The 18,990-nt window shown below is 38.4% G+C and overlaps 1 protein-coding gene across 1 annotated transcript in view; it reads left to right on the top strand.

Annotated features, from left to right (window-relative positions):
• LOC128207631 (uncharacterized) overlaps positions 1-18,990 on the top strand; it is a 28,260-nt gene that overhangs the window by 6,800 nt on the left and 2,470 nt on the right. The window contains 25 exon segments of the mRNA XM_052910672.1: positions 242-358; positions 862-1,038; positions 1,276-1,362; positions 2,143-2,323; positions 2,616-2,750; positions 3,146-3,254; positions 5,042-5,135; positions 5,369-5,455; positions 5,606-5,780; positions 6,714-6,873; positions 7,066-7,216; positions 7,737-7,773; positions 7,776-7,858; positions 8,112-8,234; positions 8,486-8,592; positions 8,735-10,920; positions 11,049-11,158; positions 11,436-11,545; positions 11,685-11,799; positions 12,119-12,256; positions 12,486-12,638; positions 13,186-13,367; positions 13,751-13,946; positions 15,483-15,830; positions 15,997-18,126. Coding sequence (XP_052766632.1) covers positions 242-358; positions 862-1,038; positions 1,276-1,362; positions 2,143-2,323; positions 2,616-2,750; positions 3,146-3,254; positions 5,042-5,135; positions 5,369-5,455; positions 5,606-5,780; positions 6,714-6,873; positions 7,066-7,216; positions 7,737-7,773; positions 7,776-7,858; positions 8,112-8,234; positions 8,486-8,592; positions 8,735-10,920; positions 11,049-11,158; positions 11,436-11,545; positions 11,685-11,799; positions 12,119-12,256; positions 12,486-12,638; positions 13,186-13,367; positions 13,751-13,946; positions 15,483-15,830; positions 15,997-18,126 — 7,491 coding nt within the window.

Genomic DNA, 18,990 nt, shown 5'->3' on the forward strand with positions numbered 1-18,990 from the left:
GCTTTGTTTTAAGCTATGTAGGACTATAAATCTTTTTGTCAACATTGTTTAAATTACCTTAAATATTTTATACTAAAGAAAAACTGAAATTCATTCAAAGACTTAATGGATTAAACAATTCTTATATAATTATAACTGTTAAGAAAATGGACCGACTCAGTTTTAAAATGAGAAAAGAAAACAAGTTTTCTATGACTTCTGAAAGCAGCAGGTGTTACACGCAGGCATAATGTGTTGTCAGGTGCCTGTGAACTGGGGTCTGTCACCAGTGAAGCGTCCAAAGGCGGAGTCTCCAAACTTTCTGGAAATGGAGCTGCCAGAGGAGGAGGATGACGATGAGGACTTTAACCCTGACAAGGTATGGGAAATGTCTGTTTGTGTAGGTTGATGCTGGATTCACATTATGAATGGTAGGTGGAATCTTGATTAAATATTTTATGAAATGCATATATTTGCTGATAAAAGTGTGATTTTATGCTTTAAATGATATGGTGAAATAGTGTTGTTGTTTTTTAAACCCTAGTTATTGTCATAGCCTTGGCATTTGTATTATTGTGCAAACACTTTAACCATGGACATAACTCAAATACAAATAGATATTTAAATGAAACTGGCTACAGATGTTGCTGGAGACTCAACGCACATTGATAGCAAGGCTCATAATTTGAGCTTCAGTAAAATTGGCAATAGGTCTGACCTAATACCATAACACATGAGCATAGCTCTTTACTGAAAGTTTACTCTGCATGGCTCTTATTAATTTTAATTTTATAGACAAAATTACATAATATACAAAGAAATACAGCAAAGTTTGATATCTATATGTTTCTTAATTTTTTGTCTACTGAATAAATGTTGCAGGTGGTTCCAGAGAGTGATGAGGACAGTGAAAGTGTGGTGTCGTCCTCGTATGTGAGCGACATTGGCTCACCTGCCCCCTCCACTCCCTTGTCTGCCCCTGTCACCCCTGGGCTAAATGATTCGACTACCCGGGCAGATATCACACCCACTAACCTTGACTCAGACATCAGTCAGCAGGTATGTGTGGGTATATATATAAATAACATAAGCGGCAGCAATAGATTATGGGAAATGGAACAGTGAAGTTGACTAGTGTTTGTCAAAGGAAAAGGGCATATTTCAATCTACTATAATGAATTGTTGTGTATTTTATAAACCTTTTTATTTTATGCTAATATCAAATAGCTGACTGTTGTTTTTTTGTATTGTTTACATTGTAAATATCTTAGTTTTCCTTATGTATCACTGTTTCAGAGTCTTCTGAGTCCTATGGGGCCTCCCCTGGTTGTGAATGTACCCAGATCCAACAAGAAACCCAGCTGCCTACAACAAAGGTTCAAGGTACATACCTTTAGATAATAGATTAAAAAAACATATATCAGGGTAAAACTGGCCATTCAATGACTATTTTGCTGTTGATGGGAGATTCTGTTGAAATTGGAGTAAATGAGATTATTGGCTTGCTTATTTAACAAATAGGAAGGGCCTGTATGGACGTTAGCATATGTGTTTGGTTAAGTTAAAGCGCAAGTTGTTGTTTTTTACTCATATCTTGAATGCTGTTTGATGAATTGATGTAATGCTTCACTTTGCATTTGTTCAAGGCGATCAGACAATTAAGATAGATGACCCTTTATGACCCTTAATACAGATTATGATTGACTTAAGAAGTTTTGTTCAAGTTTTTCCGCACATTAGGACCATATCGCATAAATATTCAATCAGTTCACGATACTTCACACAAGTGTTAAGGGCCATCAGACAATTAAGTTAGACAACTCTTTATAATCCTAAAAACAAGGTTTTGCCCCTGTTTAACTTAATAAGTTGGGTTGAAGATTTTTGGCATGTTGTGACTTTTGATATCACAAAAATTACACAACAGACATAATATTTTACCTAAGTATTCAAGGCCTCAAGACAATTATGTTAGTTAAAGCCGTATGATCCTTAAGTTATAGCCCCTATTTTCAACATCATCATGCACATATTTCATATATTTCAATAATGCATGGTGTTCAGTTAGGTATCTAATAGACAAAGCGCTCTATAGTCAAGCAAGCTGTCTTACGACAGCTATTGTTTTTATTAATCAAACTCTGATGACTTTTACCCTGCCAGGAATCAGAGGAAATCATAGCTCTGAGAACTCGGTCCAAGTGTCCTCTAAAGGACCAGACGATCTTCGACCTTGAGGCAAACTTTGTTGCACCTGACATCTCAGAAGATTTGTATGACACATCATGTGATGACAATGACTGGAAAACCTTCCTAGTGGACTTCTCCAGACTCCAGCCAGACAGTGAGTAAAGTTTGAGCAAAATGTACAGTCATAATAGCCATGTCATAGGATTGATCTAATAAGATGAAATATCAAAGTCTGATGATGTGACATTTAAGTTCTGTTTTTTGCTGAGTTTAAATATTCTTAAAATATCTAGAAAGTGAGTTAATGTATCCTAGATTAATACAGATACATTAATGACTTAACAAGTATGAAACAATTTTATTTTTTTTAAAAACAACTGATCATCTTTTCTGTATGATGTGTCACATATTCTCCCTTCCATACTTGTATCATGTTTGTGTTTCAGCAACATTGACAGGGTCGATGGGTGCTTGGTTGGATGAGGATGATGAGGAGGCAGACCCGGAGTACAACTTCCTAGAGGAGCAGGAGGAGTTTGACCATGAAGACTTCCGCAATGACAGGGCCGTCAAGGTCTCAAGTATGTTAATTTGTGTGTTGAATTTCTTCTACATATAGTGTATTCAGCAACAACAGTGCAAGTCACCATTGTGTAAATGTATAAGTGGAATTACTTCTTTTCACATTTGTTTGATCTCACAAACTCTTTATTTCAGTTATTTTCATAATGCCATACAAGAACTATCTTGGTCTCCTGAGATGGCATTTTACATGATATTTAAATATACAGTGTATTATGCAATGAAAGGAATATTAGGTTCTCTAAAACATGGTATGGTTTATTCATTTTAACAACATGAATGAAAATTATTCTGAAAATGAATTCTGAATTCGTCTTATTAGCAGTGATTGCAGTGTTAAGTAAGCTATGTTGAATACATCATATTTTGCCAACATTTATTTCTCATACTCCAGAGCGTGAGGTGAACCAGCTGCTGGATGAGCTGTACTCCTCTCTCGGCGACAATGACCCTCTCAATGAGGATGTCAGGCAGTCCATCAAAGTACAGTCAGAGAAAATTGTGTATGTACACATTGCTTTGATGCTTTCAAATAATGCTTTTCTTGTGTTGGTTTTTAGCTCTACTGGCCAAAGGCCAGAAGAGCTTATGTGATGATAATGTGTATGTAGTATGTGCGTCTGTTTGTCTGTAAACAATTGCTTGTGAACACGATACAGTCTTCAGTTTAGATTGTATCTCGATGAAACTAGTATTTAGATATACATTAGAGCTCGATTCCTTTCGAAAACCAGCCAGATCCGCCTATGCATGCCTAGATTATGGGCCTTGAAAGTATTAAAAAATCAGTGCATCTGTAAACAATTGCTTTTGAACACGATACAGTCTTCAGTTTTGATTGTATCTCGATGAAACTTGTACAGTATCTAGATATCCATTAGAGCTCGGTTTCTTTCGAAAACCAGCCAGATCCGCACATGCATGCCTAGATTATGGGCCTTGATAGTATAAAAAAATGCTATTGTGTAAACAATTGCTTGTGAACACGATACAGTCTTCAGTTTTGATTGTATCTCGATGAAACTACTACAGTATCTAGATATCCATTAGAGCTCGGTTTCTATTGAAAACCAGCCAGATCCGCCTTTGCATGCCTAGATTATGGGCCTTGAAAGTATAAAAACTATCTGTGCGTCTGTAAACAATTGCTTGTGAACACAATACCGTCTTCAGTTTTGATTGATGATGAAACTTGTACAATATTTAGATATCCATTAAAGCTTGGTTCCTATTTAAAACCAGCCAGATCCGCCCATGCATGCCTAGATTATGGGTCTTGAAAGTATTAAAAAAATGCTATTTTTAGCTGTGTCTATTCTTAGCCAAGTCTACATGAGCAATGTCTATTTTTAGCCAAGTTTACATGTAAAGTCACAATTGCTTGTGAATGTTTGTTCAAATTATGCCCCTGGGGTCATTACTGGCCATGCCCCGGGGTTCACAGGTTTGGTATACTTAAATTGGGAGTTGTTAAAAACCTTTTTGTCTGAAACAGCTATGCAAATCCTTGCTATTTTGAACTAGGCTTAATTTAGTGGTCCACTACCATGGTTGTTCAAATTATACCCCTTGGGTCAAAACTGGCATTGCCCCGGGGTTCACAAGCTTCCTAGGGACTTATTTAAGAAATATTTTCAAAATCCACAAGGCCCATACCTTTGATATTTGTTGTGTAGCATCATATGATAACCGTCTAGCAAGACATTTGAAATTATGCCCCTTGGGCAAAATCTGGCCCCACCCCTTTTGACTTACTTTTTAATTTTTAAAGCTACAGCAATGAGATTTTGACCATGTGTACTGTTTTGCAAATGAGCATCAATGTTGGCCTTGGATGTCCTTGACTTTGACCAACTTTTTTTATTTGTAAAGCAACAGAAATAAAATGTTGACCATGAGTACAGTTTGGAAGCAAATATTTTTTACCCTCAGATTACCTTTACTTGGCACATATTAAAATAGTTCATGCAACTAATCTGCTTACAACACTTTCTGTCCTCAGATGTTGAACGTGCAGCGTTTTCAGCTTACCCAAACACAAAAAGTGAACTATATATTTGTTGCCTATTACTCATACGTACATGCTCTGGATTGAAAATGACCACAAGAGCCATGCCAGTAGAGCATAGGCCCTCTTGGGCCTCTTGTTTAATTTTTGATTGATCTCTATGTCTTAAGGTTAAAGCATTTTCTTCATTGTGCAAAAAAAACAACAAGAATATGGATTAAACAAGTTTCATCAGATTTCCCCCACTAAATAATCTGATATTGTTATTATAAATGTGTGCAGGCTTCACAGTGACACGAGGAAGCGCTATGAGCAGAGGCTAATTCTGGAGATTGGGGATGGTGAACGACGACAGATACACGATCAAATGAGGAAGGTAGGTGATATAAAAAATAATTTATTTACTGTCATACTGCAACACATATAAAAAGCGGGAATTATTTTAACTTGTTGTTTTGCTTATTAATTTTTTCTTTCATAAATTTTGTTTTTATCTTATTTTGATACTTAATTTCGTGACAGTTTATTTCCATGAATTGTTTTTATCAAACCATGTGTGTATGTTGTTAATCATTTTGAAATAGTTACAAAGCTATTTAACTCTTGCAGCATGTTCAACTGTTGACTCAGACGTTTGTGCTGGCTGAGGGAAATACTGAGCTCCAGCCTGTAGCAGATACTGCAGCAATGTACCTGGTATGTCCTGCTTGCGTATGTTAGAGCATTTATACTCAATTTGGTAATGTTATGGAGGAAGCATCAATGAGACTGTCAATTGTCATGCTTAAGCTTAGAATGCTTAGAATCAGAAAATTTTATTTTATATGCATTATTATATATAAATAGAGGGAGCTGCACCATTTTGGGTCTGGATCTGCGGCTGACACGCAGCAGAGGAGCCATTTCTGGGCATGTAACTTGCCGGGGTCCCTGGAGCTGCTGAACACATACCGCTCTGTCCCCATACCGGCCCTCACAGAGGAAGACAGGGACAGGCTAGACCTCCTGGACTTTAGGCATGGTTAGTATGGTTTACACCTGGTACGTGTTCCTAGTATATGAAAATTGATATGAACCTTTATGGTTGTCCCTTTTTTGCACTTAACATTTTTTGGTATGATCATTTCCTACACATTTATTTCCCATTCCATTTGCTGGCAGAGAACAGTCCAGGGTACTGACAGTTGAGGGTACTGTTTTCGGATAATTTATTTCCAAAAAGCATCCAAATTTGTCAACTTCTACATTTTAAGTTGTTTAAATTCATTACCTACTAGATCATATAAAGCTGAACATTAAATCCAGGCATGCTTTTAATGCATTTCTACAAAACATTTTAACAGTCAAGTTCTAACAGTTACATTGGTGTAACACAGTTCTAGTTTGTTAACACAGCATATGCTGGTGTTGACTCACCTTATCGTTTCTTGAATATTGCAACAGGCTTTCATTAGAACATTGTCATCCACGTTTTAATCATACTTTATCAACTGCTTAGCTCCTCAATTTCCAATGATCATTGTTATTACTTTAAACACATTATATGCTTCTTATCTGTTGTCGTTGGAAATGAAGGAAAACATCAATAAACTGATGAGTGTTTCTTGGGTCAAGTTTTTATTACATTGGGGTAACGGTAAAGAACTTTGGCAGGTTAAAGCGACTTTGGATGATTGGCGCAACAGTCTCTTTTTTACTTTTTTTGAAAGGTTACACTGCATGAGAAAACATGTATAACCCTAGGGCACACAACATTTCATAAACCAGTTTTATGTCTATCTTTAAATTTTACGAATCGGCAAAATATGAGTAAATACTCATATCCAATATACTATTAGTCTAAATTTGGTCATGATGAGGAGTCAACAATCAAGAAGTATAAACATGTGAGTTACTTAAAATATTGAGCAACTTAAACATTTGACATCACAATACACAGTGTATACATTTGCAGACAACCAGGTCCTGCCCAGTCTTACACACAGACAGATGTTTGTGATGTGGACAAACAAGGTATTCATGTTTCCTGACCTGTTGCCTGCTGGGGCGTTCTTCAGGCAGTGTGAAATCAAGCGGGACAGATCAAGGGTCAAGTTCCTAGACTCTGAAGACAAGTAGGTTTATCACTGTTCAAGCATTTTAATATGTTCATGATGACAATTGATCTTACTAGTCTTGATTATTAGCTGAAATGCTTTCACCTGTTGATAGGTACATGTAGATGATAATTATTGTAAAAAGATCTATTAGATATGCTGCTGTCATTGGCATTTTATGAGTATGTTTGTATCACCTCTTTTTTCTAGTCTGCTGGCAATGGGTCTTGCCCAGTTCCACCATCTTAGTGACAGTCGGGAGTACATCCAGCGCTTCATGCTGCCCTGCAAGTCACTCAAACAGATACAAATACGCATCAAAAACCTCCGTGCGAATGCTGCTAAGGACAATGCTGTGAAGGTAGACGACCAAGACTTAATGTAACACACAGTACTTATGTCTCCCCTCATGCTAAGAATCTGTCATACCTGTCCACTCTAATGTTTTTACCCGTTCAAGGATTTTCATCAAACTTGTGTCAAATGTTCACCACAAAGATGAGGTGTGCACAAGCCACATAACAAGTGTGGTGACTCAAGGCTATGGTCTCAGTTCAAGGTCAAAGGTTGAAGCCATACATTTAATGCTGACTCCATATCTTCTAAACCCCATGACGGTTTTCATAAATAGTATGTCCAATGTTCACCTCATAGACACACCCTCAATTTGCTTCATATCTCCCCAGGCCAAATGTTGTGGATAAGAATGAGACAAGCTTTGGGAGAGACAAATGTATTTGTCTTCAAAACACTTGATGAGTTTAAATGTTTGCTGGTACCAGAATACCAGAATTGCATTGATTTCAAATGTTATTAGAATGCAATGCGGTCATGAACATTTTATTATTTAAAGATAACTAAACCATCATGTTGTATTTCAGTACTGGTGCAAGTTCAAGGTGCTGCCCAGGTTCCCTCAGTGTGCCCAGAGTTTACACCAGACATGATGAAGGCTCCCTGTGACAGTGGGCTCAACCTGCAGGAAATGCCTGCATGGTGCAAGGTCAGGCCATATCTATTCAAAGCGAATTGTTCTTCCTGTCTGCATCTTAATGCTGGAGGCTTTTCATTGTCCTTCAGTCCTTTGATGTTAATGATTTATAGATATACTTAATAAACCAACATCCATTGTAATTTGCTGATAATTATTTAAGAGAATCAGATAATGAGTTATGCAACAAATATAATACTGTGTTAAAACTCATTGATTCAGCTTTATAATGTTACACAGTGATCCATTCTCTGCAATTTTTCAGTTCTTCAGTGGAGAGGAGGAGGAGCCATATCTGGGTCGGGACCTCCGGGAGATACAGAAGATCAAGCGCAGGAAGAGGAGGGCTAGACTGAATGCCAGCTTAGAGAAGCCTGATGAATCTATGGTAAGCTCTTGATGATGATTGTAATGTTAGAGGAAGCTGGATTTCTTCTTCAACACACATTAATTAGTTATGTGTGAGGAAGCTGAATGTCATTTTTACATACATTGTATACATTGAAAACTGTTAAATAAATCAAGTTTTTATTCTTATGCAACTTTTCAGCTTTTATTATAGACATAAGTGCTCTCTTCATTGTTTATTAAAATATATCATGGTTCATAAAATAGTTCATGTTAATTTTTACTGTTCAGCTGGCAAGATCAGGCTGTTTAACTCCAGTGAATGAGCTGTCTGGGAGTAGTCAGTTTACCTCCTCGTCAAGTGGCCTGTCTACTGATGAACGCTCTCGACCTGCCAGGTGGGTGCAAACTGACTGTTTAATAGTCATAATTGTTATTCGTTTCTTTTTCATAAGAAATATGGATATTTCTGATTGGTTAATTTTTTTGAAATTTGTCACAAGTTAGTACTGAATTGTGAGTTGATACTTAAAATTTCAGGCCAAGACAACGACGACATCCAAGAAGTAGAAGCACAAAGGTTAGCCTACCCGCAACTCTCACTAACCAGACGCCTTGCGATCAGACTCATCCAGTAAATGTCAACACGCCAGGCTCAACCCCTGTGACCAGTCAATTTGCTACAACCCCTGCTGCTCCTGAGGCATCTATTTCATCACCCATGCCTGGCTCATCTTTCCTTTCTATGCCTCTGATCATTGGATCAAGCCCGGTCAAGCTATTTAACACCCCTATGTCGGTATTCAATGGACAGAATACCTCAGTGCAGACCAGCAACATGTCTCAGACACCTGGTGCACCAATGCATATATCAATTTCCACCCCAGTGAACCAGACTGTCCCTGCCCCAGCTGTTAGCCAGAGCCCTATCAAGGTATACTCGTTCCAAAGTAGCACCCCCCTCACATATATACCAGGCCGTGCCAATAGTAACGGGCAACCAGGGATACCCACACTTGTGTCGTGTGCCAGACCAACCATCATTGTGATTCAGCATGACAACTCTGTGCACGTACAGAACTTCAACACTATGCAGCAGAATGTTGCCTCAACATTAGCAGTCAATGCTACAAACACTGTCACTCAGCCTTCAACTTTAAATGCAATGCAACAAATTCCACACTTTTCAAATGTGCTGAACTTCTCTAACAATGCACCAAACTCCTTTAATTCTAATTTAATCCAAGACCCTGCTCCTGTGACAACTCATGATACACAAGATAAGAAGGATTCCCTTGTAACACTAGAACAGCTGTTCAAACCAATAATGGAAGCTGAAATGGCCTCAGAGATTGATGTCCTGGAGCATTTGGACAAGTTTATGCCACGAACAGAAGTAGGATCTTTAAACAATGTTCCAATTACTTCAGGGACAGAAATTCAGACAAGTGAAAATACAGTAAGTGTAGTCGAAAGTATTAAAGACAAACTGACATTGCAAGACAATTTAATGCCATTGACAGATGTTAAAATGGTACCATGTACAGTACCTGTGCCATCTATTCAGATTGGGAAAAAGACAGAAAGTGCACCTGTGATACACGCCAGTAAATCAGATTCTTTTCCCTCGGTTCCTGAGATAAGCTCTACCAAGGATGACAGTTTAGTTAGTGATGATATTGAGAAATGTTTTGTGGAAAATTCTAAAACCATATTTAAGCATTGCACTAAACAGGCAATAAATGGGTTACCATTGGTTAACCCTTACAGATCTATTATTGTGTCTATGATGAATGGTGTAGAAACAGGACATAACAATACTGTGGATAACACTGAAGGTGCTGCCAATAATTCTAGGACAACTGCAGCTACAGTTCAGGTTGAACATAATCAGAACAGTAACTCCAATAGTTCAGCACTTCCAAGTGAGATTCAGTCAGAGATCATCACATCCACCACTCCAGAGCAGCCAGGTGGAGCTAGTGCCAGTGATCTTGGAGGAGCCCCTAGGTGCCTGTGTACGCCAACCAGAGAGCTGGAAAGTGGTCATACAGGTCTGTCCTCCCCAGCCAATCAGCCAGGGGCCCGAACAGCCTTGGAGATGCTTGCCTCCTTTGCCCCAGTGTTCATGCAGACCTCCCCGGCCATGCTCACCAGTCACCAGCTGGCTCTTGAAACAACACCCACCAAATGTGGTGACAGGTATGTTCAAGTAGATCCACACACAGGCTCAGGGAGCAAATCTAACCTCTCAGGTCTGCAGAAGTCACCAAAATCTACACAAACTCCACGAGGGCGCCCTAGAACTCAGCGCTCCCCCAAGTCAACTCCCAGAAAGATAGCTCCTAAACCAGTCCCTGTAAAATCTCCAAAGTCTTTGCCAAGGATGCTTGCCCCCAAACCACTGCCACCAGGATCAGAAATGGCTTCTGTTGATCTGATATCAGTTAAAACTCCAAAATCAGGAAAATCGGCAAAATTTAGAATACAACTGAAACAACAGGCAAGAGCTATTCTTCCTAAGAACTTTGTGATAAGTACATTTGACACATCACCTGCTAAGAAAGCTGCCTCTAACCTTGTTGATAAAGCAAAACATCAGGTGAAATCCTCAGGCCAAACCATGTCATCACCAGTAAAGAAGCAGACCATGTCATCAGCCAGGAAGAACCTTCAGAAAGATGCATCATTCAGAACCAGCACTAACAAACTTCCTGCAGAGGATGGTGAGAAGTTTTTCTCCAGTAACATTATTTCTTTTAACATGTACATGTATTTTAATTATTCGCTGCCTGATAATGCACCAAATCTCTATTTTAATGCTTATTAATTTGCATTGAAATTATGTTAACAGGAGACGGAGGTGGGTACGAGGAGGGGGGTTTCGATTCAGAGAGTGAGGACTTTAGCGGCAGTGATGAGGACATGGACACACAGGGATCGGATGAGGCTATTGACACACAGGTAAAGATGGCCATGGTTACAATGTGGCAATAAAGAGTGTTTGTGGATGAAAGGCTTGATTATAAATGGGGCAAAACTTCTTTTACATGATTGAACCAGTGAATTGTTCATGAGAATCTTAATGAATCTCCATTTCCTAACTACTTTCAAATTTACAGGGTGAGGACAATTTGCATTTTGTAGTAGTCAGTTTAACAGAAGCAAGTCTGATAGCAAATGCAAATATTTCGTGAATCATGTCTGGTTACCTTTACTTATGTATAATATGTTTTTTTAGGGCAGTGATGGTGACGATACACAGGGGACAGAAGAAGATAGCCAGGATGAGAGCCAGGAGGAAGACGATGCCCACCTCGCTCACCTCATGGCCGCTAGCTCCACTCTCAGGTACATGATCACTCAATGAAAGGAGTATCTTTTCTCTGTTTGGGAATAATTATCGGACAAGTTTAACCAATACTATTGTACTCTACACACAATAAAGTTGTAAAGGGGTATTTATTGACCTATTTCTGACCTCTCCCAGATATGAGCCGGTGCGTGATGAGGACCTGACGCGAGCCAGACTAGGGAAAAAGAGCCGGGACAGGGATCTCACCCTCGCCCTTCTGGCACCAGACATTGTAGAGGCAGACCCACAGGTATGGGCTTGTGATAGATATGTGTTTGCATTCTCTGTGACTCCTCCCTACCTACTTTAACTCTTGTAAATGGATGACCATATAAAAAGGAAATCATTCCTAGCATTATTTTTAGAAGAAAATGCAAAGCGGGTCAATTTCAGACCACGCGATAGATGGCAACTGTCAAATGTTAAGTCACTTATAAAAATTGAATTTTGCAATAAACGCTGTAAAAGTGACCTTTAAAATAAATAAGATTTCAAATTAGCTCCCAATGTTATCCACTCTATTTTACATTTATCAGTAATGTAAGATGGATACTGTTAATTCATTTAAGGGAGACCTGCGTGATACATTGTTTGTGCAGTCTTATCTGGCCCGTGTAAAGAAGGCCCTGCGAGGGGATGTGGACACACTTGAGAAATTCCTTACACTCATGGCCAGCTTCACCAAGACGGACGCCACTCCTGTAGGGGTATGTACCGGCCTTAGGCTGATGGCCTTGATTGAGCTTATACTTATATTATTCAATTTATCACCATGAAAGATTAGATTCTTATTTCCAGCCCTCCCTTCTTAACTTTCTGAAAAAACTTTGCCTTATTTGTCATGCAAGGAGTGTTTGTTTGTTAGATTGATTGATAATTGTCGTAAAAAAGAGCTTTTCAGTACTTTGAAGTTGATCTAGTTTTTCTGTCCCCCAGCTGTACCAGGAGTTGAAGGTGGTGTTCTCCAGCTATCCGGAGCTGCTTGCAGACTTTGCCAGCTTCCTGCAGCCCGAGCAGGCTCTCCAGTGTGATTGCTACCAGGCGTGTATGGAGTTTAAGCAGGCCAGAACTTTCCTCAGGAAACTGGAGGTAGAACAGATTCTCTGGCTTATGAATTAAAAGCTGGTTTAATGATGTGTGTCTGCTTATATTTATGTAAAATTTGAAGGATGGAAATAAATTATTTATATATGTACAGTATTCTAACATCTTTTATTTCAAAATTGTGTTAGAAATTAATACATTCTATTTCTTTCTGTTAAAGATGCACTCTTACTCCCAAATAAGATTTACTATAATTAAAACAATTGTCTTAATATACCAAAAAGGAAGAATAAATGTCAAAAACAATGGTTCTTATGAAGAATACCAAGTTTAATTTAAAAGAAAGGTGCAGACAACACGGTATTTTACCTTATAAGACAATAGTAGACCACAGTAAATCTTTTAGCAACCACTAATCATTTAAAAAGATATTGTGTTTTAAGCTTTTAAATGCATGGTTACAGTCTTGTTATCAGTAATTAATATTTTCCATAAATGCATTATTTAGTAAGTAGTTAAAGGTTCATCACTCAAAATTTCACAATAATATGAGTTGTTTTCACCTCATTGATCTTTACTCTGTGTGTTTCAGATTTACTTCAGTAAGAATATGGGCCAGTACCAGCGTGTGATGAGAGTGATATCTCGATGGCAGAGGAAGCCTGGGGGTCGGGAGGCGGAGCTACGTGATACAGTGGAGCCCCTTCTCAAAGGCAACAGGCACCTGCTGGACGAGTTCTCAAGATTCTTCCCGCATGATCGGCCCTCGGAGAGGTACACAGGGTCAAATGTTGTTTCTTATTTTCAGATATGAGTAGTCTTCTCACTGCAGTTAAATAGCATTCTTATATCTATGACAGCTTGTAAATTCTTTCTCCACATATGGCTTTTGTAGATAAAGACTGTGTAAAGAATTTTGTCACTGATCCAACTTAACAGAGTAGTCTAATAATAATAATACATTCAATACAAGCTTAGTAAAGCTTTTGTGCTTAGTAGTTTATGACTGTTTTAAGTAGAAATATTTTACATGTTTTCAGCAGCTTATGCAAATTTAAAGAAAGTGCTTTTATGATAATGTAAAAGATGGATGAAAAATGATCAGCTTGTATATATCCTTGAATTTGTATAAACACATACTGGTTTCCACCCTGCAGCATGCTGGATGAGTTTGAGGAGATTCAGCTGTCTGGGAGTGGCGGGGAGTCACCACAGGCGTCCAGCTGTGAGGAGATCTCCCTGCTCGAGCTCGAGGAAACACTAGGAACCAAACGGTGTACTTGCAAATGCCACTCAACTGGAGACGACGTGTACAAAATGAGAAAAAAACACTGTTACTCATGCTGCCTCACTGTAAGTCCCTGGAAATACTGGAATAGACCTGGGTTGGGGATAGTTTTGAGTCTTTAAAGTTGGGCTGTATATTTTAATACAGGAAAATAGTATTTTAAAAAATGATGTCAGCAATATGTCATAGCTTCTTCCATTGTTGCCAAAATCTTTATATAAAAAAAGTTGTTGCCAAATAAACTACACACTGTGAATCTCATTATTCTTGTAAGAAGTGTTCCTTTACTCTTTATCGTTGATACATTGACTTGTGAACTTTCTGAGATTAAAACATTGATTGCTGCCCAAGTTTGTCATTTTTAATAGATTTCAAGTTTGACAATATGAAATTTTTAGTTTATTTTTTCAAATGGAGAGATAATTCCCAGGAATCACATGGTCACCCTTTTTATTGGCTTTAAATGTAGGTAAGGTTTTGTATCTTAAGAATATGTATGTTTGTCATATACTGCATTCACTCAAAAATATCTTAAATGATGGTCAAAGATGTCTTTTGTAAAACAGTTTCCTGCGCCCCATATATCCCATATCGAGTCACCAACTAACCCTGTAATGCATATAACACTCAGCAACTTGTTAACATTGATAAGACACCAACACTATCTGGGAAATGTTTCATTTTATTTTTTTTTAAACATCAGAGTCTGAATATAGATGCCATTAAGGTATGATCTAAAGATTAGAGTCCAAATATTGAAAATTATGAGGTCACCGCATGATCAGTCCTGAACCAATGGTGTTGCATCATTCATGTTGGAGGCATAATATATTGGAATTACCTTGTTCTGTTGGTCTGCCCATCCATCCATAGGTCCATCTGTCCAGGGACATCGGTTTAAGTCGACTTTTCTCCATAACCCCATATGTTTTTGAGGGATTGACTTCAAACTTCATACACACATATTGACTGTGTTGTGGAGAAGTGCTGTGCTTTAGAAACAAGAAACATATTATGTATTTCATTTTTGAGTTTATGCCCTTTGATTATTTTTTATTCTCATTGTTTTTTATTCTCTCAAAAAAACTGTAATTGAAGTTAAAGATTGGACTATGCTTTCAAAAACTAAAAAGAACATTTCACGCTTTATTTCTCAAATGTTAAAGTCCCAATGTCTAGGACTTCCTTGTTCCCAAGAACTAAGGACCATCAAGTTAAGTGATGCCTGCTCATGACAGGGTATTCAAGGAGCATAAATCGCTCCCAGTGATACTTCTTATTACAAGAAGATTGTTTGGTGAGAGTATTAATCATGCCCTAGTTTTGCATAGAAATATAAATTATAGAAAATTGTAATGGTAAAGTATAACCTAAAGCTACTGTCAATAATGGTTTAAATGAAACTGCATCAGATACATATGTAAATGGTTGTATTTCTTGTTACACAGTATTTTTACTAACCTTTTTATAGATGTAAAAAATGTTATCTTAAGCATATGTACTGGAGTTTATGAGTGAGATGTTGCAAAGACATGTATCATATTTGATCTTGCTTTCAATGAAGCTGAGACTTTATAACTGAAGCTGCTTTTCTGATTCAGGTGATAGATGGAGAGCTGGTTTACAAAGTTAACAAGTCCACTATTAAGAAGGTGAATGTGGTGTATGGCCCTGCCATATCAGCCAGCAGCCTACTACCCGGCTCTGCTAACAACCAGCCTGAGGGCATTGACATGGCAGCCCTGGCAAACCCTTCAACTGACCAGCTAGACAAAACCACAGGGCAGTCTGACGCTTTTGCAGGAAAGTCTGATAAAACATTGAGTGAAATGAAACCTTCGATGAGTATGAATACACCAGAGTCTGGCCTGGATGTTGAGGAGATGAATGGAGACAATGATGAGAAGATGGACACCACTCCTGCAATGGCTACTCAATCCACTGAACAGGTATGTTATATCAGCATATATCTTTATCAGAACTTAACAACCTCTTTAACTTGTTAACCTGACCACCTTTTTTTAAAGAGAACAGATAATTATTATTAAAGATAATGAAATAGTTTAACTGACAACACTTGAAAGAATAACCTTTATTTATAATTTACATTCACAGTTACCAATGGATGGCAGCCTAGAAGAAGCTATGGAAACAGCTGATGATATTGCGTCAGAATATAACCAGGAAGATAAAGAGGTCTCCCAGATTTCTGCTGCGACAGAAATTCCGAAATCTTTAAACAATCAGAGTATTGAAAATGCAATTAAGAAGTCAGAAAGTGATGTTAACTTGCCAATTGATGATATGCAGTCTGAAGGAAATGAGCCCCATGTACCATTATCAAGAACAACTGGTCCAGTGATTCAAACTTCCGAGAATAGTGTACCTTCTCATATCATAAGTGACACTTCGCTTGCTAATGACATCCTAGCTGCTGCCTTTAATACTGCATTAGCTTCAGAAATATCCTTAGATTCAATCAGCTTTAGCCATTTGTTGCCTGATCAAAAAAATGGAAACAGTTTTTCAGAAGATTCAAAACCGGAAAGCAATTTAAGTGAGTCAAAAGTAGAAGAAGCTACAACTTTAGATGAAGCAAAAATAAGGAAAAAGACCGAAGTTGCAAAAACAAATGTTGGTAATGATGCTACCATTCAAGTAACTGACAATCAGTCAAGTGAAGCATGTGATTTAAGTAAATCGCCACCATTTTCCCCATTTTCCCCGTTTGGTCAGGAAATCCAGAGCATTATGAGCAGCTCCACATTGCAAGGTGCCTGTCAGGGAACTAACGTCACAGTACCACCAGCGTCAAAGGGTGTGAGACGTATCACACCAATACCAGTGATAGGTTCTTTTCTGTCTGAGACTTCCTCCTCATTTCAAACTGCAGTAGCGAACTCACCAGTTCTGCCAGATGTGCCCATAGTTCACAGCCCTAATAGCCAAGGAGAGAGATCTAATCAACACTTTGGTACAAGTGAAAAGAAACCAGATTCACCTGAACCTATGTCTTTAAGTGCAGCCCTGAAGTCTGCCAGGTCTACTGATGCAGGTTCAAGCTCTGTGTCCAAGGACGGAACCCAGTTGACAGAGCTGTGTTCACAAGAATCCGTCCCTATTAGTCTCAGTGTTCCAGTAGTGCATTCTGAAGATGCCAATGTGGCATTTCCTAAACTACCAACAACATTGTCTAATTCTGTTCTTTTGTCTGAGGAAAGCTTATTTCACTGTTTTTCTAAACCACCACATTTGTCAGATACTTTACACAGTGTGTCTAATCTGACAAACATCCTTTACGCATTGGATGGGACTTCCCAACATGGTGCAAGCACGCCCAGCAAATCAAGTAGTAACAGCTCTCTTGAGCCTAATACAAAGTCAAGTTTAACACAAGCAAAAGATGCCGCAGACAATAGTCAACAAAGCACAAATTCCCAGGAAGAAGGAAATCAATGTGCTATTGATGTTTATAATAGTGAAAAACAGACATTGACAAGTGACAGTCAAAGTACTGGCTCTAGTAATTCCAGTGAAGAAGGTAGCAAGAATCCCCAGGGTGCCTACTTTCCTCAGAGTGTTCAAAGCATTGAGAACATGGAGAGGATCCACAGAGGCCTATTTGCCGTGTCCAGTCTGTCAGACACAGACTCCAGCTGTGTCACAACACCCTCAACCAGTGTCACGAAGATCACCAGTGGAACAAACATGGAAGGCAATAAGGAACAGGTCATTAAACCCGTACCTGTCACAAAGTCACCTGAGAAAAGACCAAAAATGACCAGAAGAGAGCTACATAAGTCATTGCAGTGTGGTGGAAGTGAGGGAAGTGCTGGTGTTTTGGAAGAAAAGATTGAAGACAATGAGAGGGATGATACTAAAAATGTAGAACACATTGATACTCCAGAAAATAGTGCTATGATTAAAATAGAGCAGGATCTTGAAGAAGGCACTGCAATTGTACCTGTTACTAGTGAAGAACAAGGGTCATGTCAGGTAAGCATTGCCGACAGTGAAGAGTTTACAGTGAAGACAGAGACTGACACAGACATGACCAGCATGTGTGAAAGTGATGCATCTAGCAGGGGCAAGAAGAAATCCAAGCACAAGAAACACAAGTCAGACAAGGAGCACAGGAAAAAGAGGAAGAGAAAAGACAGGGATGCAGATATGCCTAGGGAAAAGAAATCCAAGAGGAAGCGGGTTGAGGAACCAAATGACAGCCCTGTCAATGTTATCTCCCAGGTAGTAATATAAAAGTACCAATAGTAACGGTATTTTTATGCCCTGAAATTGGGAATATTAAAATTGCGTCCATCCATCCTTCCTTTCGTAAGATTTTTTTGTCACACATAAAGACCCACATCACTACTTAAAAGTTCATGGTCACATGTAGAGGTAAATCATTATGGAATGTTACATATATACACTGACTCACTGAGTATAGATTAAAAGATGGTCGTGTCCGGGCTGTAACTTTTAAAATAATATTCAACAGATGTTTGACTCATAAAAACAACATGTCACAGATAGGGCTAACCTTACCTCAAGGTCACAGTAAGAGGTTAATCAATTTGGACGGCTGCATATATGCACAGAGTATAGTTGATTTATGTATATGTTTGGGCTTTAACTTTGTCATGAAAGGAGGGATTTTGAAATGATATGCTTCAGCTGTTTGGCATACAATGATGTGTTGCGTGGGTTTTGCATGTCACAACCTGGAAAGACAAGGTCACACATAGAGATAAATCAGAGTATATGTGGTCATGTCAGGGTTGTATTTGTCATGAGAGAGGGGATAATTGAAATAATCATGCCTCACATGAAGGTGTGTCAGTTACAAGATGCAGGTCTCTATCTCTAATCATGGGGTCCTGCTTATATGCTTAACATTTATATTGTCTCTTGATGAATGGAGGCCTTTGATTTGCTTGGCACTTTGGGAACATTCTTTATTTACAGTGACAGCTCTTGTTTGCTTTTTTGCCATATCTATATTCCATTCTTAAGTTTTTGAAGTGTTTGATAAATTAGATTTGTGTTCATAAGATAATGCACATGTCAAATTATTTGTACATTATTAATAGAAAATGGTTGACTCTCTAA

The sequence above is a fragment of the Mya arenaria genome, chromosome 2, assembly GCF_026914265.1.
Source record: "Mya arenaria isolate MELC-2E11 chromosome 2, ASM2691426v1".
Taxonomy (NCBI): Eukaryota; Metazoa; Mollusca; class Bivalvia; order Myida; family Myidae; genus Mya; species Mya arenaria.